The sequence below is a fragment of the Cheilinus undulatus genome, linkage group 13 (genome assembly GCF_018320785.1).
Source record: "Cheilinus undulatus linkage group 13, ASM1832078v1, whole genome shotgun sequence".
Classification (NCBI taxonomy): Eukaryota; Metazoa; Chordata; class Actinopteri; order Labriformes; family Labridae; genus Cheilinus; species Cheilinus undulatus.
In genome coordinates, this window is record NC_054877.1 from 13,053,208 (window position 1) to 13,079,728 (window position 26,521).

The following is a 26,521-nucleotide window of genomic DNA, read 5'->3' on the forward strand; positions in this document are numbered from 1 at the left end:
AATGGGGGAGAAAGGTGTATCAAGAGACTCTGAACTAACATGGTTGTTGGTGCCAGATAGGCTGGTCTGGGTATTTCAGAAACTGCTGATCGACTGGGATTTACCCATCTCTATAGTTCACAGAGAATGGTCTGAAAAAGAGAAAACATCCAGTGAGCGGGAGTTCTCATGTGCAGAAATGCCTTGTTGATGGCAGAGGTCAGAGAAGAATAGCCAGACTGGTTCAAACGGATAAAACATGAAAGCCTGCCAGACCACCAGCAACCACGGCAGAGCCACTTTCCTGAAACAAGCACAGATTTTTTGTGCTTTAACCTTGGATCACTTTCTTTATAAATTGCAATGCTGTAAAATAGCCTTTCTGTTTTAAGGTATGAAATCTAGATTACGGTATATCTGAAGTCTAGTGGAGTACAATTACTGAAGAGGATCTTGATGCTTGAGAAAGGAGGAAAAAGGAAAACGAGAAAAGGTGAGAGAAAAATAGAGAATGACATGGGGGGATGAGAGAAATAGCACATTAGCACTTATGGATTAGCTGCCTGTGATTCCCAGGCCCCGCTGCAGCCCTGTAGATGTGCAGCTCTGACCGCGCAGACGGCCGGCAGCGGTCATGTCTTAATTAACGAGCAGACATCTGATCAATAAGTGAGGAACGATGGAGAGCGAGACGTGAAAGGTGGGACAGCCTGCACGGTTCAAGGTTTTTGTTTTCCGTTGATGTGGAATAACATTAGAAATCAATAGCATGGAGAGGCCCGGCCACACACTCTGACGCTCCTCTGAGGAGGGATGAAAACAGAACACCCTACTACCCTTCCCTTATAGCCTCAACATCCCCAATCTATCAGTCAAGATCAATGTACAGGGTGGTTTGTACTTTCTGTACTTTATGTGCAATAGGATCCTGAACCTTGAAGAACCAGTTTGAAACTAATGCTCTGTATGAACTTCTACATTTGACTGAAAATCTGATCTGGTTCTCTTACAGTTATATCATTGAAAAAGTCATGAACCTTTAGTGGTGGGCTGGATTTTTAACCTGCACTTGGCAATTACATTTTGCCTTCCTTTTATTTCTAACTGAGACTTTAAATAAGCTCAGATGATGAGTCTCATCTATGAAAGATTGTATAGACAACTTGAGCAAACTCCATATTCAAACAATTAAAGATGTTTGTTTACTTTCCCTTGTTTCAGTCTTGTTTAATCAAATTACCTGAAGTGGTTATGACATCAAGTGAGCTTGAAACTCATTTTTGCAAGCCTAATTTTCCTCACAATATATAAACTGCTACACTCCCTGACCACTTTATTAGGTATACTTGTTCAACTGCTGTTCCACCAATGCATTAAGGCAGTGGTTCTCAATTGGTGTGGCAAGGCACACCTGTGTGTCTTGGGGCAAGTCTAGGTGTGCCTTGGGAATTTGTACAATATGTTATTACTACAACTTTATGACAAGAACTGCAACCAAGCCAGTCCAAAGAACGCAGACACAGTGGCTTTCATGCTGTGCAACAGTGACACACAAACGCACCCACAGATTTGGCTGGGCCCCTGACAAAACCCACTGAATGGATCCTCCCCAGCTGTGATTTGTTGATGATATCATTGCATGTATGTTGGATAAGTAGCATTGATGCTAGCATCCTGGCTAACAGTTAACTCATTTTGGAGCAAGATGTGTCAAGCTATTATTGGGTTTGGATGTTGGTATTACTTATTTGTGTGACTTTTAACCGATTAAACTATTGTTTTTCACCCATTCTTGCCTCTTCTTTTGACCAGTCTTTTGCTGCTTTTGTCCCCTTTTACCACTTCTTTTGATACCTTTTACCCATTTTTGCTGCTTTTTGCCCATTTTTGCCACTATTTTGGGATATGTTGCCACAATTAACCCATTTGTGTCCCTTTTTGACACTTTTTTGGGCAATTGTAGACAGTTTTGCTTCTTCTCTTTGTCACTTTTAACCCAATTATTTCCATGTTAAATCTTTTTTGCCATTATTCACCACTTTTTGCCCACATTTTCCGCTAGTTTTTTACAAAATACTTTCAACCCCTTTTCTGACGCTTTTCTTTATTTTGTCATTTTTACAACATTTGTAAATCATGTTTTTCTTTTTTTTTTTTTTTTTTTTTTTTTTTTTTTACACTTTTTAGCCCCTTTAACCCAATTGTTGCTTTTTGCCCAGTTCTCAACTTTTTAAGTTCACATTTAACCCAATTTTGCCACTTTTTGCCCATATTTACCATTATTTGGCTAGTTTTTACCCAATTTTACCACGTCAACCCATTTTTGCCAATGTTCACCTATTTGTTGTCTCTTTTCACAATAATTCAATTCTTTCAGTTAAACTTGTCTCTATTTTTCCTTATTTCCTGACACCCTGAGGTTTCTGCACATTATGACATATCTATAAAGTTGACATTACTTACCTAACCATTTAGTTCAGCTTATCCATCCACATTTTTAACATTAACATCAAAAGGTAATTCTGTTTTAAGGCTTTATCATACCAAAGCATAAATAAATAATACCATTGTCTCTGTTGCTTTGATAAAAGTGTTATTATATAGGCATGTAGAAATGGTTAAGATGATCAACTGAAGTCCAAACCAAGCATGAGAATGGGAGAGAAAAATGATCTAAATGCCTTTGAATGTGCAGCATTGTTGGTTGTCTGGCAGTCTCTCATGGTGCCTTCACCAAACTCTGACCCCACTGTTCAAATGTCTCAGCAGAAACTAAGACAACATACCAGATGTCTTTTTCCAGTCCTCTATTGCCCAATTTTCCTACGTCTGTGTGAACCCTTGTCTCATTCCCCTGTTCTTAGCTGAAATGAGTGGAATGTGGTGATGTCTGGTGGAGATACTCCTCTGCACACTTTGGTTGTAACAAGTGCTTATCTGAGTTAATGTTGCAGTTCTATGAGCTCAAACCAGTCGGGTCATTCTCCTGTGACCTCTTCCATCAACAAGGCATTTAGGCCCAGATAACTGCTGCACGCCGGATATTTTTTCATATTCTTCCAAATCTCTGTGAACAACTCTCTCAGTAGATCAGCAGTCTGTGAAATACTCAGACCAGCCTGTTTGACACCAACAACCATGGCACATTCAGGAGCCACCTCATGTCATCATGTCTAATACTTTAATTGGCTTATTAGATATTGCCAATGATCAAATTGAACAGGTATACCTAATAAAGTGGTCTGTATATGACTTTCATTTTACTTTACAAGGCAAGACTACCACTTATTATTACTACTACTTAGGATAAAAAGTACAGATAAAACAGCAATGCCTCATTAGGGATTCATTTGATCATGAAAAATTTTGAAGTATAGAGCCCTGTTTACACTAGGGATGTAAAATATTATGAATGTTACGATGGTACTGGCAGATATTAGCTTCAGAAGTATTAGCGGGTATGAAAAGTTCTGTCAGTGTTTAAAGCTGATAAAATATGGGCCACATGTATGAATGAGTTTGAGAGGGTTTAAACCAACAGACCTATGTCAGCTGAGGGCTTTTGTTTTGTTGATCCCCATTCCTTAAATCTTAAAGTGCATTTTAAGGAATGAAATTTAAGGTCCATTTGTACTTCTGAAACAATATTCATATTGACCAAAATTAGTTAATAAAATATTATCATATCAGATAGCAGCAAAAATCCAGTATCATAAATCCCTTTTTGCAACTTGAAAAAAACTGAACATTTCCTGAATTTACTTTGGTGAGCTGCATGTGTGAATGCAGACAGAAAAGTTTTTCACCTTGACTTCACCCTGAAATTTCCCTGCCAGCATTCCCACACACCTCCACTGAGCAACATGGAGATGAGACAAGCATGAACATGCAAGTCAAGATATTTTCTCTGTATGTTGCGCTTAAGATTTCCTGAATTAATCAGGGTTGCATGTGTGAAAATTGCTTAAGAGTGTTACTAACAAAAATCTACTTTACATTATTTACCAAGAATGAGCCTGTTTTAAAATGCATTGAGTTTCCATCATATCTTAATAAGCCTGACAAGTATGTTAATATGGGATTATTTTTGTAAAACTACTTCAAGGCATCACAGTGTGATTAAAGCCTGCATTTTGTTTTATCACATTAATTGCATGCTTTATTGTCCCTTTAACATACTTTGGTTCGGCCACCACAGTGTCTCTCTGCAGTCACAGTCAATGTCTCATTTCACCTCACAGACAGCTCAGTGGACAAGTGAAAGGACATCTGTACCTTGTGTTCTATCAAAAGTCGACATATTTTCATGTTCCTCTACTTTAATTTTCAATCCAAAGAAATTTAATCTTTCTGCAGTTAAGTTTAGTTTCACATGCATGTAGTGGATTTACCAAATGCAACAAAAAAGGAGTTCAATTGAGATAAATAGTGAAATTCTGTGATTTATCATATGAAAATTTTGTCAACATTTGATTGCCCAAGTTAAAATGCCTTCTTATATATTTGTGCATATAATGGCAAAGGCAGTGAGAGATTAGGATTTTAAAAATAATATTCTTAAATCTAATTCTGGTGCAGGGACTGTGATGTTTATTGGAGTGCTACTGTAAAAGCCTAAAGCATATGGGTAGGTTATAAATAGTTCTGTAAAATCATTTGCATTTTTACTATTATCAGAAATATAAATAAATTCTTTATTTGTGGAAATTTTAGTATCTTAAAGCACTTCTGAAGCTTCCGTGGCATGTTCATATTAGTAACATCAGAGTCATATTGGAGACACACCGTTCAAGTTCACTGGTGAAGTGTAATTTTCTGTTTCTAAAGCTCGCCAGTCTCCATTCATTCAGAGCTCTGACATTCATGACCACATCCGCAGGTTACCATTGCAGATATTTGGCTGTGTACGAGTGAAAGTTTATCAGCGTTTGTGAAGCATTCTGGGAATTCTCAGACAGGATGGCCATTCTGTGATAAGGCTTTCACATTTGGTTGTGGCCAGGAGGCTGCCGAGGCTGCTGGGAACTCTAATCAGTCTCTCCCCACCTGTCTCCATCACCCTCTTTCAAGTGAGTTACTGATCCACCTCTGGACAGAAATCGTATGTTTATTTCCTTTTCTTTCTCACTGCAAACTTTTGGTGGAAAATTGAATTTGATGCCCAGGGGCAGGATGGAAAATTGGGCAAAATAGCTTATTTCCCCCCATCCAACCTTTTGCTTCTCTTTCTAATGAATGGCAAAATAAGATATCGGTGGGAGATGTTATTCTGTGCTGGGTACCCGGCCATGCAATTTGGAGCTCATCAATTCATGTTTACAGTAGGAGCATGAATACTGGAGGAGTGTGTCTGACTGCAGAACATGCATACGTCTCTGAAAAGGCTGTGTTGGGAATTTCATGGCACCATTATGAAATTTGTTGTGGCATGTGATCAAAGCCATCAAACATAATGAAGTGCTGTCAGACTTTTTTTGCTGGTTGTGACAGCTCATGCTGTTTGACTGAGTTGTTCATATTTCACCAACGGCAGTATGCAATGATTAAAGATTACTAAAGATATCATGAAACGTGTTATTTAAAGGAACATTTGTGTAATTCTCCAAAAGGATACCTCCCAGATTAGATTATAAACCCACTCATCATTAAACAGGGCAAGGCTAAATTTGGAAGCACAGCCCGGCAATGCTACATGTATCCATGTTTCACTGATGTGTCCCTGATGATTACCATTTAATCAGCTGCAAATGCTCTTAATTACCAGATTAGTCTCCTACCAATTAGCTAACGTGCTAATGGTTCTAATCTGCTATTGAAGAAGACTGAATCCTAATTAGGGACTAACTGTTTCAAATCTCACAGGGCCCATCTGATGGGTCATTACCAACCTAGTTATCCTCATATAAACCAACTGCAGCAAGCAACACAGGTCCCATTTGGAGAGCAGCTGTAGAGGCTTTACGACCATCATGTGGGCCGTTTCCATGCGTCATGAAACCACAGTGTTTCCATTCCCTGAAAATCGCAGAGGCATTGTGATGACTCACTGATGGAAATATTATACCGTGCAGCATTGCAAGCTGTGTTGAAAGCATATGCACAGAGTCTTCCTCATTTTACTGGAAATCTGGGTTTTAATATTGGAAAATTGGAACTTTAACCTCCTGGATAAGAAGCTGTATCCATATTTAAGCATCTTAAATTAAAAAAAGCTGTCATCTTTGAAGCTGCACCAATAAGTGACTGTTATGATCACAGTGGATCAAATAAATGGATGTAATGTGAAGAGGGTTTCTTGTAATGATGAAACCACAGAGAGCAATCATCCAACTCTGATGTCCTATTTAAGTTGATGACTTTTTTCAATATGCTCTTGGAATTTTAATTTGATTTTCAGGCCTCCAAACAAGTTTCCATTATCAGTGTCTCCTGGAGAGTAATCTGAAAGTCTGTATACACTGTTTTTAAGGACCAAAGGCTAGATGTACAGTTAAGTGCATACGTTTTAGGCATGAAGGGTGCTGAGGAGTCAGTGCGGGACCTGATGTGCCACAACTTGAGACTGGAGAGGTAGGACAAAGTCAAGCTGGACACATGTCGATCCAGAGCTTGACTTTTACATCTGCCAACTAGCCAAATGTGGATGGATTTCAGCCGTGGTGGATAAAAGCATGGCTCCATCTTGGTGGGTGGAACCTACCAGTGTTATAACCAATGTTTCTGACTGTGTTTGTCTATTAGTGCCAGTATTTATGAATGACATGCTTGTTGCAATAAGAGAGATCTGCATATACAAGGGTCAAATTTCCCCCAAAATATCTGCAAGGCAACAAAGTCTCTTTGTGTGTGTTTATGCAGGAGCAATGGCTGTCATGCTGTGTAACAGTGACACACAAACATGTTTATCACCTGCCTGCAGGCCTGCCCACAGGTTTGGCTTGGCCCCTGAAAAACTCAGAGCATGATTTATTGATGATGTCAAGGTATGCATATTGGGTCAGTAGTATTGGTGCTAATGCCCGAGCTGACAGTAAACTCATTTTGTATGTGAAAGTGTGTAAAGCTATGTTTGGGTTCTGATGTTGGACTTATTTGTTCATGCCATTTCTTAAACCCATTTCAACAGTTTTTCCATCAATCATAGCCACTTCTTTTTGCCACTTTTAACCCATTGTTACTGCTTTTTGCCCATTTTAACACCTCCTTTTTCCCACTTCTCAGACATTTTTAAGGAACTTTTGTGCCACTTTTGTCCTGTTTTTGCTCTTTTTTTTGTTTTATCAATGTTCCCACTTTTTGCACCATTTCTGCTGTTGTTTTTAGCAACTTTTTTGCCTATTATAACTGTCTTTTGCCATTTTTGCTGATTTTTACCACCTTTACCAATTTCTTGCCACTTTATGTCTATTTTTTGCCAGATTCTGCCACTTTAAACCCATCTTTGCAACTTTTTTTGTCTATTTTTGCTTCATTTTTCCCCCCTCTTTTTTGTTGCTTTTGACTCTTCTTGTTGGCCCTTTAACCATTTTTTTGCCACTCATTTTGCCACATTTCACTCTCTTTTTGTTGCGCTTTTTGCACCATTCTGTAACATTTTAGCTCCCTTTTGCCCTTTTTGCTGCTTTTTACCACTTTTGCCCATTTCTTGCCACTTTATACCCATTTTTTTGCCACTTGAAAACCAATTTTTGCAACTTTTTGCCTATTTTTACGTAGGTTTCGGGTCATTTTTTCGTCACTTTTTGCACCATTTCTGCAACATCTTTTTGAAACCTTTTGCCTTTTTTTGCTGCTTTTTACCACTTTTCCCAATTTCTTGCCACTGTATGTCCATTTTTGCCAGTTTTTGCCACTTTAAACAAGTTTTTGCCCATTTCTAAAAGGTTTTTGCCTCTTTTTGCAATACTCTTTTTTGCCACCCTATCACATTTTTGCATGTTATTTTGCAACATTTCACCATTTCCACTTTTCACCCATTTTTGCACGTTATGACTTGTTGCCCATTTTTGCTACCTTTTGTCCTTTTTGCCACTTGTAATGTATATATTAAATTTATTTATGACACTTTTTGCCAATTTAATCCAATTTTGTCCCCTTTTGTCCACGTTTAACCCATTTATATCATTTTTTTAAAACTATTTTAACACATTTTTGCCACTTTTTTGTCTTGTCACAATAATTCCATTCTTTTCTGAAAGTCTCTGTCTCCTCTACCTTACACATCCTGGCATTTGTGCACATTATGGCCTAGCTATTAAGTCTGACATTAGTTCCCTATTTATTTAGTTTTATATGGCCATCAACATTGTTAACTTTGAAATCACAAAGGTAACTCAGTTTTAAGAAAAGGAATTTACATTTGGAAAAGGGCTATATTGTATTAAAACATAAATGAATGAAAATGTTTTTTATTTGATAAGAGTGGTTATCATTCAGGTTAGAAAAATGAATGTTTACACAGCTTAACTTTACAGTGGACCATGATTTTACATTTGTGGCTGGGACCCAAAAAGCTTCATCCATTACACCCCTTATAGGGGGCCTTACATGCCTATATCTGACAAATACCAAGACCATATTATCCCCAATGTCTCAGTGATTGTCTCTAACAGTAAAGTATGACACATGCCTCGGTAATGTAGTTTGACATGAACAAGGAGAAGTGCTTTATTAAAGATGCAGAGTCTAATATTAAGCCTAGTAGCATTTAGTAGAACAAGCTTGGCTAAAATTAAACATAATATTTATAAGTACAATTGTCTAAATTGGTGTTTACTCACCCCAGTATATATATATATATATATATATATATATATATATATATATATACATATATATATATATATATATATATACATATATATATATTTCTATAAACACACAATTAGCCTTTTATTCAGCATAAGGAGGATCTCCTCCCATACTCTGCCATCTTAGATTTTTACATCTTGCATGTTTCCACAATAGCACAAAAGGGACAAAATAACAAATGTATTTTTCTAATTCCACTGGTTGCCGCTGTTACTACCAGAAGAGAGCATCACAATCTAGAATCTGATTGTTAGATATCACTTATATTACCCAGTGTCACACACTTTACCTTTAATGTGAGAGCTTGTATTGATCATGCTGATGAGGGAAAACAGAACATGTGTGTAATCTCATACCAGACATACCCAATTTGGCATGTAACACAAAATAGTTTCCCAGCAACAAAAATGAGGCTAGTGGAAGAGCTGATTGGCTAGTGAAATTGCAAAAACACTAGCCACAGTGGCTGGTGGTCAAGAAAGTTCATGTCAAGCCCTGATGTTGACATGTGTGCCGCTTGGCAGCCAAAGTAAAGCATGACAGTAACTATTTTTTCCTGGCCCATTACCCTTGGTAAAATGCCAGGAGACGGCTGGTGGTTTTTAGGCTGTTGGGACATCCACAGCACAACCAGGGGGTTGTGGTTGTGCCACTGCTACCACCTGCTCAGAAGGTAACCCTAGGTTGTGCTTACTCACCACATCAACCGCTTACTCAGCCCTAAAGGTGTGGACTTTATCTTGTCAACAGATATTGCCCCAAGGACATCGAGACAAAAGCTGGGATTGTGTCAATCCTCCTTCCTGCCTGATAGTGCCATCAGGCAGCTACCTTACCACCACACACAGAAATTGGTTTAGACCAAATCAGAGCACAAACACTACTGAAAGTGGCACCATTTATCACATGGGCACACACTTAAAGTCCTTGAAGTCCATGTGAAGCAATGAAGCATTATTAATGTTTATTATATAACAGACAGTAGCATTATAAACATCCGTAAGTATATAAAGTTATGTTTCAAAATAATGAAAATCAGCAATATTAACTCTGGATCCTGTTTGCTGTTGAATGTGTTAAATATCCAACCCACTCATAGGAAAGACTACAACTTTACAAAAGTGCTAAAACCTGCTAATGGGGGGATCACCTGTCTGCTCTACTGGACCAGCATTTCTAAATGTTGAAACCACCAGAGCTACAATCAGATTTGTGTGGTTTGTGGCAGATGGTTTATTTTGAACAATGTAGGTTTGATTTTAAAGGGAACACATCATAAAATCCCAACTACTTGGTATTTTAGTACATAAATTAAGGCATTTGGAGTATCTACCAAACCTAAAAAGGCAAAATACATCAACAGAGTCCTTTATAGTGGCCCTTCTATGGATGACAACATGAAATCTTACAGCCAGTTCAGAATCTGATTCCACTGCGACATCACCTTAAGTTATCGTAATCATGCCTGCTCCTGCACTCCAACTATAGATTTCCACCCAGAGCTACAAAAGCACACAGCTGGTCTTGTGTTGGCACACCCTAAAGTAAGAGCATAGAACATATTATGTTTAGAGTATAACATGGCACAGATGTTTTCTTTAGACCTGAAGGGACTGTATAATATGTGAGAAAAGGGTAGGATATGTTTCTCTTAACACTGCACATGTAAACACATGTTCAGGACCCCTAATGTTGTAGAGTAACTGCGCTATTTTCACTTGTAGTTCAGATGCCTGAGTCAAGAGTCTGCTGAAAACATTTTCCTGATTGTACTCCTTCATAATAAATGTCCATTAAAATAAAAAGTGGGGACATTAAGTGTGAGGAGTTTAATGAAAATAGAACATGTGAACAAACAAACAATCAACAGCACACCATTGCAAAGTATAGCAAGTCTCACTGTCTACAGTTCCTGCTTTGAGAGAAAAACACAGCTTTCACTTTTCATCTTCCATTCTCTCAAGAATCTCAGACTTGGATCAAGCATCAACCATCATTTCAACCATGCTTTTGGCAGGTAGAGTTATTGCTGCTGCCCGGTCTCACTGACACTGACCCATGAGATTTCAGCAAATAGCCTGTACCCTGACATCAGAAAGGGACAATGCATCGTGGCCACGGTAAGTGTAACCAACCAGCCTCCGCACAATAGCAGGAGAGGGAGAATATTGTGATTTAAATTACGTTGTTTTCTCTGCTTTGTGTGTTTTTTATACACCTGTCTGACACTGGTTTGCAGGATAAGCAAAATCAGACAATACTGCACAAAACAGTGGCAATGAATGGCTAATTCCCTGCCTTGAAATGAAAGCATTGTTAGCAAGAAAAACAGCAAATTCTGAACTTAGGAGTTTAGAGCTTTGTAGAGGTGGGGTATCGTCACTGAGACCTCCCCTTTAGTCCTGGCCAAAAGATACCGAGACTCATCAGTGATGAAAACTTTCTACCAGTCTGAATCATATTTTTCAGTAAAACATAGTTGCCAGTGTTTTCACATATTTACAGTGACTTTACTCCCGGATAGCACTATTAGAGACAGAAATTGATTTTGCTTCACAGTGACTCTGAACACTTCGTCTCTTATAGCTGTGTCCGATTGTCACCCATTCATTACCAACTCTCCAGGGAATTCTTTGTATTGAACTATATAGGGAACTCATCTGGAAAAATATATATAAAAAAGGAGAAAAATGCAACATTTCTAACTACCTTACCTTTTTCCATCAATGACATCTTTCATTGCGGATAGTTCATGTATGGTTTTGTGTGTTGCAAATAGAACAACATAACAAAAATGACAAACAGCTGTAAATATCAGGCTCATACATATAGATGATTGAAAAATATACTCAGTGTATGATGGTATTTGGAGCTTGGCTAATGAGCATCCTTTATACACAACTTTTCACAATACTTTGTGGGATACAACCAGTATAAATAGTGTGCCCTAAATCAGCTGATCCATGGGTCGTTCGGTACCTGGCTGCACAGAAGGAATAAATAACTTCTTCTATTTCCATTTTATTAAAGACCCTGTAAAGTGAACATTAATCTGTATAAAGGTCTGTGTTATGAACCACCAGGTGAAATTTTAGTCAAATAAAACATCTCTATGTTTATAAAAATAAGCTTCAAAATCATGAAAATAAGGCAGTAAAATCTGCTCCAGGATGGTGTGGGTGTGTCTGTTGACTGAGCTGAAGCCACGCCCACTCAGGAGAAATATGATCCTCTCAAATTAAAAAAATGCTACAACCTGAATGGAGGGCAGCACTCAGACTATTATCCTGCCTCTTGGCCTTTTGTTGACCTCAGAAGAAGAGACAAAGTCTGGCTCATACCTCTGTTTTGATGCTTTAAATGATCCATAGACCACTGTGGCTGATAGACTGGGAAATTTACCCAACAGTGAACAAGAAAACAGCATTTAACTGACTGTTAACTTTCAGTAAAGGTAGTGACATCAGCTTACAACAGACTGTACTGAGATGAACTGCTCTGTGAATTTTTATTGTACTGTTAGAGGGGCGGGGTCATTCCCCACTGTGGGCATGTGACATCATGAGCCCAAATATTGGCCCCGCCCATGTTAAACTAAGCCAGGAAAGAGGTGAAAAACTTTCTAACAGTCTCAATCCAGAATTCAGTCACATGTAGATCTCAGTGTTTTCACATGTTTACAGCAACCATATTCCAACATATCTAGAGTGTTAAGATAAAAACTTTTCCTTTACAGGGTTTTTTCTCTCAGAGTCTGAAAGATATTTTATTTTGAAAAATAACTGGATTCACTGCCATTAAGTCACCCATCTGTGCCTTCTGACCTCTTGGCACATGTCAAGGTGCTTGTCTCCCACACATGATACCCAGAAATAAACCATAAGCCAGCTTGAATGAGTAAAAAAACAGACATCATTGGAAAGCTTTTTTGCAAAGGAGAAAAGGCTCCACTTTGACTGAAGTAAAGCCTACGACTGCAAGCTGAATTGAAAAGACACCAGGAGTCCTATTTATAATACGGGTTTACTGTAGAAGGCTATTGTCATGCACTCACTGATTCAGCATTATGGTGAGCTGTATTTTTCTCTGCCATGCATTTGCTTTTATGCAGTTTGTATTAGTTTATTTCTGCATATTTACCCCCCACACACAGCATGCGTGCATTTAAATGAGACGTTCATGATACCCTCAGAGGGCAGGGACTCTCAGCTTTAGCATTTTAAAAATACAAACCGTTCAAAAGTTATCAAACATTTTCGCACAGTAACCATCGTTAGACGCCCCTCACTACATCGGTCTCTGAGAGTTGAAAAACTGGTCTGTGTGCAAAAAGGTTGAGGATGGCTGCCCTAAATAATACTGTGCAGAACTTTTTGGCATGTTTGAGCCAAAAGTTAAGGCTGAAGTAAGGGGAAGCTGTGGGCGAGTACGCTGCCTAAGGGCCAAATCGGGTGTGAAGGAGAACTGACACAACTCCAGTTTGGTCTGGTTGTCCTTGCATAGTTAACAGGGCATGGAAAATAATCTGTTGAAAAAATAACAAACTCCTACACCTCTGGGGTGCTGTATGGGTAGATGTGGTGAGTAAGGATGGATAGCCTAGGATACCGTCTGAGTGGGAGTAGGCTTGCCACGAGCCCCTGGTGGTGCTACAGATGTTATAGGCACCCCCAAAAAAAAGCTGGTGGTCTCCCAGGCATATCATGTGTCTAGCTTGACTCTAGCCACCCTCCTCTTCATTCCAGCCTTGGGTTGTGAAACATTAGGCCCTGTGATGAACCCTTAGTACCCTACATGCCTAGTGCCTATGCACATGACTACATATGGTGAATAATGTGTGCCTCTGGAGGCTGCCTTCCATAAAGTCTGTATTATAAGATGCAGTCTGTTCTTTGGAATCTGCCAAAAGGAAGCAAAGTCCACAATGTGCAGCTTCTGTGCAGCTGTGTTGTTCTTTTAGTACCATCTGTCTTTGTTGTGTGGAGTTTGTGCATCTAATGGAGCTCAACAAAAGTTCAAGAAAGGAGGACTGTTTCTACTCATTCATTAGTCAACACTCATTCATATCTCTTCCTTTTCCATTCATTCCCTTCCCACTCTGGTGATCATCTGATTATGGGCGTTCACTCTCTTCAGTACTCAACGAATCAGATTATGCCACAACCTCATTTGACAAATCATCATGCACCTATCAGATTTTAAACCTGTCATTCTCTCTTTCTCATTCAGCCTTTCACTCGCTGCAACCCTCCTCCACCCTAGCCACCTCCATTGAATTCAACAACATCTAGTCCAGATCCTCTCAGGTCTCCTGCTCATCTCATCCTGCAAACCTCAGTCTCCTCCTCCAATCCACCTCATTTGTTTCTGGGCCAGCTTCTCATAAGTCTAGTCCTCATCTGATCCTGCATCTCTCATCAACAACACCAGTGTCTAGACTCCATAGGGGGTTATCCTATTCCTGCTGTTTACCTCACTATCCCTTCAAGTACATGATGTCATCACAATGGAGTCTAATTGCCAACGACTCTGCACATTTCTCTTTCATTTAATTTGTAAAACTCGTATTAAGTCTCTCCTGATAGAAATAGCTATAGCACAGTTGAGCTCTCATACTGAGGTGATTGTTGTGAGACAGACTCACAACCTGCAAATAGCTCTTCCTTCTTTTACCTGTCACCCGTTGACTTACTTAGGGATGTTTTTGGCCATATCAGCACTCCATGGAAGTTTATTTACTCAACTCTATATGCCCTGTTTTCTTTTAATGCAGGATTATGACCTAACAGGGGAGAAAAGCGGTTAAAAAGTGGCTCCAAACTCTTGTCTGGTCTGTGTTGTTATGTATTCCAGCACATCCTGAAGAACATAGCAGCCACTTGTAATAAACACTAAATCGGGTGAATTTTCAGTCTCGCTAGGGCGGGTGCAGCTGTGATTGGAAGTGCAGTTCGCACACCAGATTTTACAACATGTCTCTAAATAATTGTGTTGCTTCTGTATCCATGTCTTTAACTGGAGTACCCAAGAGGAAAAACAACTTTTAAATTCAGCTTTAATGAAACTAAAATAATGTGCTTTCTGCTTTCTGCTCATTCAATAGTGTTTAATTAATTTAATGACTATCACTTATTACAACAACACAAAAAAACTTTATCCTTTGCCTCAAGCCAGACAAAAGATTGCTCCCAAATGTCCTCTTTTTAAAATACAAGTCTCTATAATAATAACACAGAAGAACCCATCAGAAATGAAGGACATTTTGCTAAAAAGATACCACTTGACCATAAATCACACTATTAAGAGCCATAAAACATAAGATTAACTTTGACTTTATCCTCATCTATCTCGCCTCCTTCTCTAAATGGTAGAAGAACGAACCAGCCTGAACCTGAGCCGATAATAAAGTAACTGAATGTAACTCTGCAAACAGAGATGTTTGACTCGGGGCAAACTTCTGCTTTACACTGAGTTGTATATTTCATCATACTGTTGAAACTTTCCTCTGCTGTCTATCCAGACTAGGAGCTGACTTTTCCTCTTGCACCACCATGAGGTTAAAACTTAAAGATGACAGTATCTGGGTTTGGAATGATGGACAGAGTAAGAAATAAAGACAAACCATTAAGCAGTGGCTTTACCGACATACCTAAAACTACTGCAATACAAAATCTGCTTTTAAAAACAAAATATCAATGGTTGTGTTTGTAGATCTGCACAGTAAGAAAGCTAATAATGTATGTCAAAGAGAAGCACGCTCTCACTACCACTCTCACAGTCATCAACCAATGATGTTACGTAGTTTTACTTACAAACTTCTCTAAATCCAAACATTTATCTAAATGATCTACTACCTGACCCATTAATGGGGATCTTATGGGATAACGAGATGTCTGTGGAATCTTGATCTGTGTCGGCCATAAAATATGCAAAGAGACATGCATTAAAACTCTTCTCCTCGTCACGGCTCACAGGAGGCGAGCTCAGCCCTCTGTCCTTGTCAAGTTAGGGTTATAATAAGTAATTTAGGAGAGGAGAGTTCAGTATCTGCGCCGGCTTTTATTTCCTGATTCAGACTTTTTTTTTAGAAAGAGAATTTTGGGCTGGGTTGAACTCATTTCAGACCACGAAACACTTTGCCCTTGTAAACCCTCAGACGTGGATTTATGAAGGACTTAGGCTAACGAAGGAACAGCTTTGAAGCTTCTCTCTTTGCAGTTTATAAAATTCTGCCAGTTGTTATCATAGATGTAATGTCCTTATCCAAATGCATTCATAGACTTTTGTTCATGTTTGGACTGTGGCTTTTCAAGTGAGTTGAAAGTGATTCTGAAATCATAAACGGCAAAATTTGGATCCAGTTTCTATGAAAACTTTAATTAACAGATCATCAGGATGTTTCTACAAAGAGGAAAATTTAACTCAAAGACAAGGAAAGGAAAAGATGATAAGTCAGAGTGTTGTTTAAAAGTAGGTAGCATATACCACAATGTTTCACAAAACCACTGTTTGTAGGATTTAATGATCACCTTCAAATGGTCACCTCAGCAGGCAAATTTATTAACAAGTCCTTATCATCTACTTAACATTGAACTAATTAGGACAAACATCTGAAAGCTGCAGGATCAAAAATGACTGGCAAAACAAAGTAAGCAGTACTGAAGGTCTTTGAGAATTATAATGCCAAAATTCTATCAAATTGTGCAAAATAACAGGAATGAGTAGTCAGAAGTTATCAAATCCTGCATCTACAAGAACTGAAAGATCACTGATGCAGTGCAGCATCACACAAATTTGGCTGTAAAGCTCTCAACTTTTGGAGGATGATTGTGGAGGACAAGAAAGAAGGGACAGAGGGCAAGATGAAGATGATGGAGGAGAAGAAAGCAGGGACAGAGACCAAGATAAGGATGATGGAGGAGAAGAAAGCAGGGACAGAGACCAAGATAAGGATGATGGAGGAGAAGAAAGCAGGGACAGAGACCATGATAAGGATGATGGAGGAGAAGAAAGCAGGGACAGAGACCATGATAAGGATGATGGAGGAGAAGAAAGCAGAGACAGAGACCAAGATAAGGATGATGGAGGAGAAGAAAGCAGGGACAGAGACCAAGATAAGGATGATGGAGGAGAAGAAAGCAGGGACAGAGACCAAGATAAGGATGATGGAGGAGAAGAAAGCAGGGACAGAGACCGAGATAAGGATGATGGAGGAGAAGAAAGCAGGGACAGAGACCATGATAAGGATGATGGAGGAGAAGAAAGCAGGGACAGAGACCAAGATAAGGAGGATGGCGGCGGAAAAAGCAGGGTTAGAGAGCAAGATGATTATGATGACGAGAAACACAAGGATTAGGAGCAAGAGGAGGATGGTGAAGGAGAAGAAAACAGGGACAGAGAGCAAGATGAAGATGATAGAATAGAAGAAAGAAGAGGTAGAGAGCAGGATGAGGATGATGGAGATAAAGAAAGCGACAAGAAGCAGGAGGAGGATGATGGAGAAGAAAGCAGGGGCAGAGAGCAGGAAGAGGTAACTGGAGGAGAAGAAAGCAGGAACAGAGCGCAAGATGACGGAATAGAAGGAGAAAAAAGCAGGGACTGATAGCAAAGTAACAATAGTGGAAGAGAGGAATGCAGGGAAAATAGAAGTTTCTCTTGGGGTTGTGAAGAGGAGGAGAAGACAGAAGACAAAGCGGAAAAAATGAGGACAGTGTAGATGATGCAATTAAATGTTCTTTAATAAAAACAGGTATTTCATATATATAGGGAAATATATAGGGAAATAGGGAAATTATGGTTTAAATGTACATTAGAGTGCATAAATATCAATGCAATATTTGTGCTTGGCTTGCTGGTTAAGAGGGGCCCTGCATTATTTTCTGTTTGGGGGCCAAAAATCCTTAGCTACACCCCTGGGAAGTAGGGCTTGATAGTGACACTTGCCATACAGTAAATACAGGTGGTTATCGGCCATGGTAGGAAATGCAGCCACTTTGGCATGTTGAATTTATCGGTGACAATTCCCAGGCTCTGTTCAACCTGAAGTTGGCTGTTAGAGCCAGTTTGTGGAAATTGTTACAGTGGTAGATTCTTATGGTAACGAGGCTTTATTTTTGCACATAAAATGGTCCATTTTCCTCCTAAACAAGTAGAAAGTGTTCCCACTTTGTACAAGACCACAAATAGGTTAAAGTTGGAGGTGCAGTGTTCATTTAAATTTCAAAGGATTGCACATCTGTTTCAAGTAAATTTTAGCTTGCCACAGTCAACCTTATATATATCCAGCATGACAATTGTGTGTAGTGAAATTCAGATTGGCCAGTAAGTTTGGAAAACTACTAGCCACAGCAGATGATGCGCAAAAAGGTTAAATTAAGCGCTGGGTAGTAGAATAAAAAAAGGTGGTACTTTTGGCAAGACCAGGACTTCTGTCTGGTTTGGGGTTATAACAATTAGAAATCACATCATACCCAAACTGCACAACTGTGCGTCTGCATGTGCACAAGCAGTAATACTATATTGAAGCCCACCTATGCTTAAGTATATCCACATTTTTTTTGGTTGTTCACTGTGTTCGACTATGCGATGAGACTCTTGTTCCCCCTTCCCTAGGTTTGCATTCTTGAGCAAAATGCAGATTCTCTTGAACCTGAATTCTTTTTTTTTTTCAAGGCCAGTTTAATTCAGAGTGAAATCTCAACTTTGGATTTACAATTTCCATGTGTGATTGGTGAGTGACAGCACAAACAGGCAAAATCAGTAGCTAGGATCACCAACAAGAAAACCGATGTAAATCATTCACATTTTAAAGATCACCAGTTTTGGTTTTGGCTTAGGAGAAGGAATTTCACGAAATAATAAAGGAAAAAGGGGATGTTTTTTGAGAGTAGCACTGAGAGAAAACATAGCTTTTGTTTGTAAGAAGTTGTTATAACCAAAGTTTAAGAGAAGGACGATGTCTCTCTTACCAATTCAATCACCTGTCCTTTACTTTATTTTCTTTTTCCTGTGCCATGACCTTTGTGTACATGTAAGCCTGTCTAACCCTTTCTCAAATTTTCACTTTCCAAGACCCTATCCCCCAAACCCCATTTTTTCCTCCTTTCCTTCCATAAAGATAACACGAGAGATGCCAAACCAGGTAACTCCAGCAACCTCGACCCCACTCATCTCATCCTACCTTGACCCCAGTCAACCTCACTCATTCAACTCTCCAGCATTTTTCAAATTGATTTTTTAGTACCGGACAATGGTGCAAAAAAATGTTTCGGAAAAACTCCACCGGTCATGCCAAATAAGGTTGAGTGGAAAAGGTTTTAAGAATTCACTTGTAGGTTCTTTTGAAGATGGCAAACATTCCCACAGCATTCAAACTAATCTAAACGTGTCTTACCTGCCCTGCACCTTGATGTCAGAGATGGCGTAAAAGTATCTGGACAGGTTATTCTCATCCACCATGGTGGCTCCAGTGGCTGGCTTCAGCAGCCTAATCCTCAGATCGGTGATGGTGAAGAAGTCCCTCAGGTTCTTGGTGGTATCCAGCTGGCCGTACAGCGAGGCCATGTTGTGTAGCCGGGGCCCGGCAAACAGGGCAAAGCGGTCCTTGATCTCAAAACGAACCGTCTTGTCGTTTTTCCACACATAGCCACGAGAGTAGTCCTCAGTGCAGATGATATCCAGCAGGGTGCGCTGGGTGAGGTCATTCACCGTTTTGGGTTCCATGGTGAATGCATCCAGGCAGTCGGTGGCATAGAACTGGTACGGGGTCCAGGTCCGTCCGTAGTCGAGTGACTTTTCCAGGACCATCTGCTCGGGACGGCCAGACTCAAACGTCAGTACGATGTCATCTGTCAGCTCGATGGTTTTGTTCCACGACAGAGTGATGTTGACCTGGAGGGGTTTGGGGTATTTCCTCCAGGACGTCGACTGCCAGAAAGTCGTAGGGTTTCGACCCTCGAAGTCAAACATCAACTCTGGAGGATGAGCCAGCTCCTCAGTGCTGGCGTCACATTCATTGTTGCACATGTACGGATTCTCCTGTAACAAGACACAGATTAACCCCGGTTAGTTCACACTGCAGCTAGTCTTTAAATATGATAATGGTGCAACACTGAGATGTTTTATGGTCGCAGTTTGAAAGATTTTGCAAAATCAGAGTGTAATGGCCTTGATGAAAAATGAAGCTGATCATTTTTGGGTCATGATGTGGGAAAACAAGCCCTTATATTTAGAGCAGGAATGTAAACCTTTTCAGGTTTGGGACACAGATCTCCTCTTCTTGCTAGCTGGGGAGAAGGAAACTCTACAGCAGGACTCGTGAAAGTTTGATCTGAATCGATCAGCATGGTGGTGAAATGAATTAAAAATCAAGGCTCAGGCTGAAAATATCTGAAAATTTTCAGCTTAACTTTTTGCAAGAAGACTTTTTACAAAACTGACGAATGCTTTAAAAAAGCAGTGAAGAAATATGAATTTTAAGGATAGAACTCTTACTACTTTGTGCCCTTAAAAAAGGGCATACATGGCATTTGGAAATCAAATGTTAACAGTGAAAATGCAATCGCTTTTTCTGCATTTTAAACCACTTTTTTAAAGATTGTCCATCCACAAATGGTTGAAAGTGGTTGCAATGAGGCTTTGATATTGCTGCTGTTGTGTTGAGCCTCTGAGTAAACATTAGCATGTTAAAATGAGTGAAATTCAGTCAGTGTGAACAGAGAGCTGAAAACAACAAACCCCAAAGAGTTTACCTACACTATTTTCTAACTCACCACTTAGCAATACATCAGATACCTTTAACAGTTATCAAGAAAAGCAGATTCATAGTTTTCCATTGGACATGAATGTATTTTAAAGAAAAAAAAGAGCTGAATCATCATTTATTGGTTGGATGTCCTATACTATTAAGAGTTTTAAAAGTTGTGTAAAATTTCACCACCAGGGGCTCTCAACCAAAACAAAATCACAGGATGACAATTTAGACTGGCTCTGCCCAGTGTTGCCCATCCCCACCCATCTCCACTGTTTGCTTTCTGTTTTGAATTGAGGAATCTGTTCTACAAAAAAATTGTCATTATAAGACATATTTACTATAGGACATATAACATTTTTGTCATTTATTAATTTCTCATAATGAGGGAGAAATGCACTTGAATAGGCACTTCCTCCTCTTTTTTAGCTTAATGTAGTTTGTGTACACAGTCCCTGATACAACTTAACTAAACTAAACTAAACTAAACTAAGCTAAGCTAAACTAAACTAAACTAAACTAAACTAAACTAAACTAAACTAAACTAAACTAAATTAAGGCTTTGGGACTCCAGTAGACCATAGGGAGAGACATTACCCACAAATGGAGAAAACTTGGAACATTGGTGAACCTTCCTAGGAGTGGCTGGCCTACCAAAATAACTCCAAGAGTGCATCAACACACATCCAAGAGTTCATAAAATAACCCAGAACAACACCTAAAGACCTGCGGGCTTCACTTGACTCATTTAAGGTTAGTGTTCATAATTCAACAATGAGACAGACGCTGAGCAACAGTGTCATCCCTGGGAAAGTTCCAAGGCCAAAACCACTGCTGATCAAAACAAACAGAAAGGTTCTCACATTTGCCAAGAGCATCTTGATGATCTTCAAGACATTTGGGAAAATATTCTGTTGACTGCCGAGGCAAAATTTTAACCATTAGGAAGGTGTGTGTCCCATTATTTCTGGTGTAAAACACAGCATTCTTAAAGAGACCATCACTCCAACAGTCAAACGTGGTGGTAAAGTGATGGTCCGGGGCTGCTTGGATACTTCAGGATTTGAAGTTAATTGTCTATGCCCTCATACTGACATGCATCTCTTATGTTGGGGTGGGCAGTGAAAGACTTAACCACTAGAGGTCATGGTCTGTCACTGAGCCTCACAACTACTTCGATGCTGCTCCGCCTGTCCCATAGTCTGAAGAAAGAACAGTCCCTTCTCTGCTTAACTGTGCCCTTGTAGTTGTCTGTCTTCATGCCCAGGTGAGCTAACACCATGTTTGTATTATCTAACAGCTGACTCATTATTCTAGCTATATTTCCTCAAGTAATTCCTCTTTGTTTTATGTTGCTATTCTGGGTTAAACAGTTGCCTCAACTCTGCCCCCACAACTGGCGGTGATATCGCAATGTTTGGTTGGTATCAGTGAACTTAGGGAGAACAGACAAAAATACAGATGAAATCAACAGAGTATGGACAGAATAATCTGTCCGTATCCGTATGCGTTTCAAACGTAGCGTATAAATGGGCCATACGACAACTTGCCGTAATTGAAACAATCATGAATTCTGCTCTCTACCAAAAAATCTTGAAGGAAAATGTCCATCCATTGCTTCATGATCTCAAGCCCAAGCATACTTGGGTTATGCAACAGGACTATGATCTGAAACATACCAGTAAGGCCACCTCTGAATGACTTAGAAAAATAAAATGAAAGTTTTGGAGTGGCCTAGCCAAAGCCTGGACTTAAATCAGATTGAGACCTCATTCAGGCCCTTCATGCTTGAAAACCCTCCTGTGTGGATGAATGGAAACAATTATGCAAAGAGGAGTGGGACAAAATTCTTCCACAGTGATGTGAAAGACTCATTGCAAGTTATCACAAATGCTTGCTTGCAGATGTTGCTGTCAAGGGTGGCGCAACCAGTTTTTAGGTTTAGGGGGCAATTGCTTTTTCATATTGGGCCGGGTGGGTTTGAATGGCTTTTTTCCTGTAATGAATGAAATCATCTTTTAAAATGTGTATTTTGTATTTACTCAGGTTATCTTTGTCTGATATTAACATTTTTTCATTGAGCTGAAACATTCAAAAAGACATCAGGAAGAGGGCAAATTCTTCTTCCCAGCACTGTGCATCCTGGTCCATCTGTGAAAAATTGTGCTGCCCCTGGAGAATTGCACACTATCCACCACTGCTTGTTGGTTTTAAAGCACATGGCTGTTACAGTTCCACCCTCACTATAACAAAACCCAGAAGCATCTCCCGGGTCAGCTGTTGGTCCGGGTTATTTATTTTCCAGTGCCTCGTTACCTCGCCATCCCATCATGATTCCAGCTCCGTTCTCCTTTCTATCACACTCAGGCCAGCGTGTATTTTATAATCTGCACTAGGAATGCTGCCCCCAGAGCTCCTGGCGACTCTGACCCTCTCATTAAGATGACACTGTGGATCCTAGATTCCCGTTCAGCAACCATTCCTGCCTACACTGACACCCAAATTACCAGTGTAATTGATATTCCTGTGTGGTATCTCTGCTGGGATGGGAATAGAATCCCGATGAGTGTTTCTTATGAAACACGCAAAGGGACATGCATTTTTCATGGGCCCGCGTCTGCTCTGTACCACAGACATCCAACTGGAGGAGTCTGGCTGTTTGTGCGAGCGTGTTTGCAGGGAGAAAGAGGAGCTCTTGATGCGTTTGTGTTTGTTTGTGAGAGGGGGGATAGAGAGCTCTGAATGTGTTTGTGTGCAGTGTGGAAGTGTGAAGGAACGGGGAGAGAGATAGAGAGAGAGCTGAAACAGAGCCAGAGAGCACAAGACTTGCTCCAATTGACATTCCTCTCACCTCTGCTCCAGGAACAATGAGGTTAAGTGCAGATGAGATTCAGATCAACTGTAAAGCGGTTCGATAATCAGCAATCATCCGACACTCTACACGCAAAATTATCTAAAGGTGAGAACAGTGCTATCTGCAACATTACTCGCTTATCTTTCCGTGCATTCAGCTCAGTCTGCCACTTTGTCGGGCGCAGATCGCTGGCAGGAATACTGATAAGCAGACGCCATTATATTTCATTTGAAAAGACCAATGGCTGCTATTCTGTCTTTGAGTAAAAACCCTAAATTCCTCTTGCTCCAAGAAAAAAAGCTCCTTGATGTTTATCATCTCCTTAGAAAGATGAATCCATGAGTTCCTTGTTTTTAGATCCAGAACTTCTTATTCATTTTATTCACTCTGGGACTCTGATGTGCTATCAGTAACACGCTACAAGCGATAACTTTGTGCCGAGGTAGAGGCAGACTAAGGGATTGTGGGTCACTAGGCTTGCTCTGCTGACTCAAAGGAGCATTGCGTGATCCAATTAGGAGGGTAATAAGGGTTATACTGCCATAAGACAGAGAGAGAAAGAGAATAGCAGAGAGTGGGAGTATAATCGTAGAGGCCTTTTAGCAATGTGTTTCTTTAAAAGAGAGATCTCGGTTGCTAAAAGTGTTCTCTAACACCCACACAGATCCAGCAAGAAGCTTGAAAGGCCAGAGTGTAGCCTGAAAACAGAAAGAGAAACAGAGAGAAATCTTAAAGGGAGAGGGTAATCGAGAGGATGTTTGGCCACAGGGACGATAAACCGCACTTGTGTCAACTGTTTGCTGATGATGTGGCTTGTTATATTTTCCCCAAACTGCCTCTGAGGTCCGCTTAGACCTTGACCGTGCAGAGAGGGAGGGAAAAAGACACAGAGTAAGAGAGACAGATTCTCCCTGTTGTCATTCAAGAGCATGCATTTTCACTTAAAATGTCTTTCATTTGTTGTCACAGCAATGTTCAGGGCAAGCAGCAGGGTGGCTGCCTTTCCATCTACCAGAATGGAAGCCTCATTCGCTGATGATATAAAGAAGTCAGACCGCAGCGTCCGTGGCTAATGAGAAAAACAATTTCCCGGCTGAACAGTGAGAAGCAGGGTAAATAGAAGCTTTAAAAGGAGAGAAATTTGCTTCATCACGCCGGCAGAAGATGTGTTCAGAGACCAGTGCAAAGCGGTCATAAATTCAATCTATAATCATTTTCTCTCGCCGTCTGACTCGACTTCAGGCCTTCAGGGAAGTGATCGCTCTAACCAAGCAGCCGGGTCACATACAGGGGCTGGCTGTGGACAAACTTTTTTAAAAAGCCCTTTTACATTAACATTAAGTGACACCTGCAGGATTTGTTTTTCCAAATCTACTGCATGTTGGAATGCTTTCATAAAGTCCAGTGGAGGCGGAGTGATAGTGACACAGAAAGGTCAGGACCTTTCATCGGATTTCCTGTGGTGGTTATTTAACAACAAAAACAATGCATTATGAGGATCAATAGCCTCTGTGGTCATTTAAGACTCGGGGCTGCAGTACAATGCCGGGGGCAGCTATTGGAAAACAATAAGCCCTCTCAGCTTGATCCTTCTCCTGTGATCACAGCTGAGGGAGAGAGGAATAGTCAGCAGAGAGTTGGAGAGAAACAAGAGTTTTGTGCAAAAATGAGTTATCGACCAATGGAAAAATACCCTTAGAAAAGAACTGCTGCCATGAAAGCATGATGCTGAGTGGGTTATAATTGAAGTTGAAGGTTACCATTGAATCATTTTCAACCAAAATATGACATGGTGATGACAGAATGTAGAGAGCTGCATAGATTTTTATACTTGAAATGTTGCTAATTATTGTATTTTCTGATGAATGCTGATAATCCTGCACTTACATCTAATTAATATTCTTCCTATAATAGTAATAGTAACAGTAACAGTTTTTAACACAGGTACAGCAGGTTAAGCAGTCAAAGAAGCTACATTTGTCAGTAAGACATAGTTATAGTTTGTAACATGGCAACATGGTGATAGTATGCAATTCTGTAATCAAGTAACATTTGTAAGTATGTTACACAGTTTTGGTTTATAACATGGCTACATAAATTTAGTTCAGTAATGAAGTGGGTTACTTTTGTCAGTATGCTAGACAGAGTTTGTAACACTGGGACAGTATGTAATTCAGTAACATAGTGGGTTACTTTTGTCAGTATGTTACACAGTAACATGTGTAACATGCTAACGTAAACATAGTTCACTAATGCAGTGGGTTACTTTTGTCAGTCTGTTATGCAGTAACAGAATGTAACATGATTATGTAAACATAGTTCAGTAATGTAGTGGGTTACTTTTGTTAGTATGTTACACAGTAACAGTATGTAACCTGGTAATGTGAACATAGTTCAGTAATGAACTATGTTCACATTACAGCATGTATTTCAGCAACATAGTAAGGTACTTTTGTCAATATGTAATACAGTGACAGTACGTTGCATGGTAACATAGACGTATATAAAGTATATAACATAATAACACTATGTAAAGTGGCAGGATGTATTTCAGAAATGTTGTGTGTTACTTTTGTCGATATGTCTAACACGAAAACAGTGTAACTCAATAACAAAATGTGCTTCAGTGACAAAGCGAGTCACTCTCGTTGGTATGTAACATAGTTATAGTTTGCAACATGGTGACATATTCAAGGCAGCCCTAGATAATTTGTTACATTGCAACTTACTTATAGTTTGTTACATGATAAAAGTATGTTATATTGTAATGTAGTGAGTTACTTTTGTCATTATTTAACCCAGTTATAGTTTATAACTTGATAACATGGTAACTGTATATATCTCAGTAATGCTGAGTTACTTTTGTCACTATGTGATATTGTTACAGTAGGTGACATTATAACAGCATGTATTTCACAAATGTAGTGAATTACTTTTGCCACTGTAACACAGTAACAGTATTGTATTGGTATATTGTATTGTTACACTGTACCAATATGTAATTCAGTAGAGAGTAACTTTTGTAACGTCACAGTAAATAATTTGGTTATGTCGCGATGTACTTTTGTCAAATTTTCATAGTTACTTTATGCAGCATTGCAAGAGCTTGTATTTCAGTTATTTAGAGA

General features: G+C 39.6%; 1 protein-coding gene across 1 annotated transcript in view; it reads right to left on the minus strand.

Annotated features, from left to right (window-relative positions):
* The window catches only part of LOC121520611 (netrin-G1-like), a 136,833-nt gene that overhangs the window by 65,417 nt on the left and 44,895 nt on the right, over nucleotides 1-26,521 (minus strand). Inside the window, exon 3 of the mRNA XM_041804153.1 lies at nucleotides 19,184-19,827. Coding sequence (XP_041660087.1) covers nucleotides 19,184-19,827 — 644 coding nt within the window. The remainder of the gene's footprint in view (nucleotides 1-19,183; nucleotides 19,828-26,521) is intronic.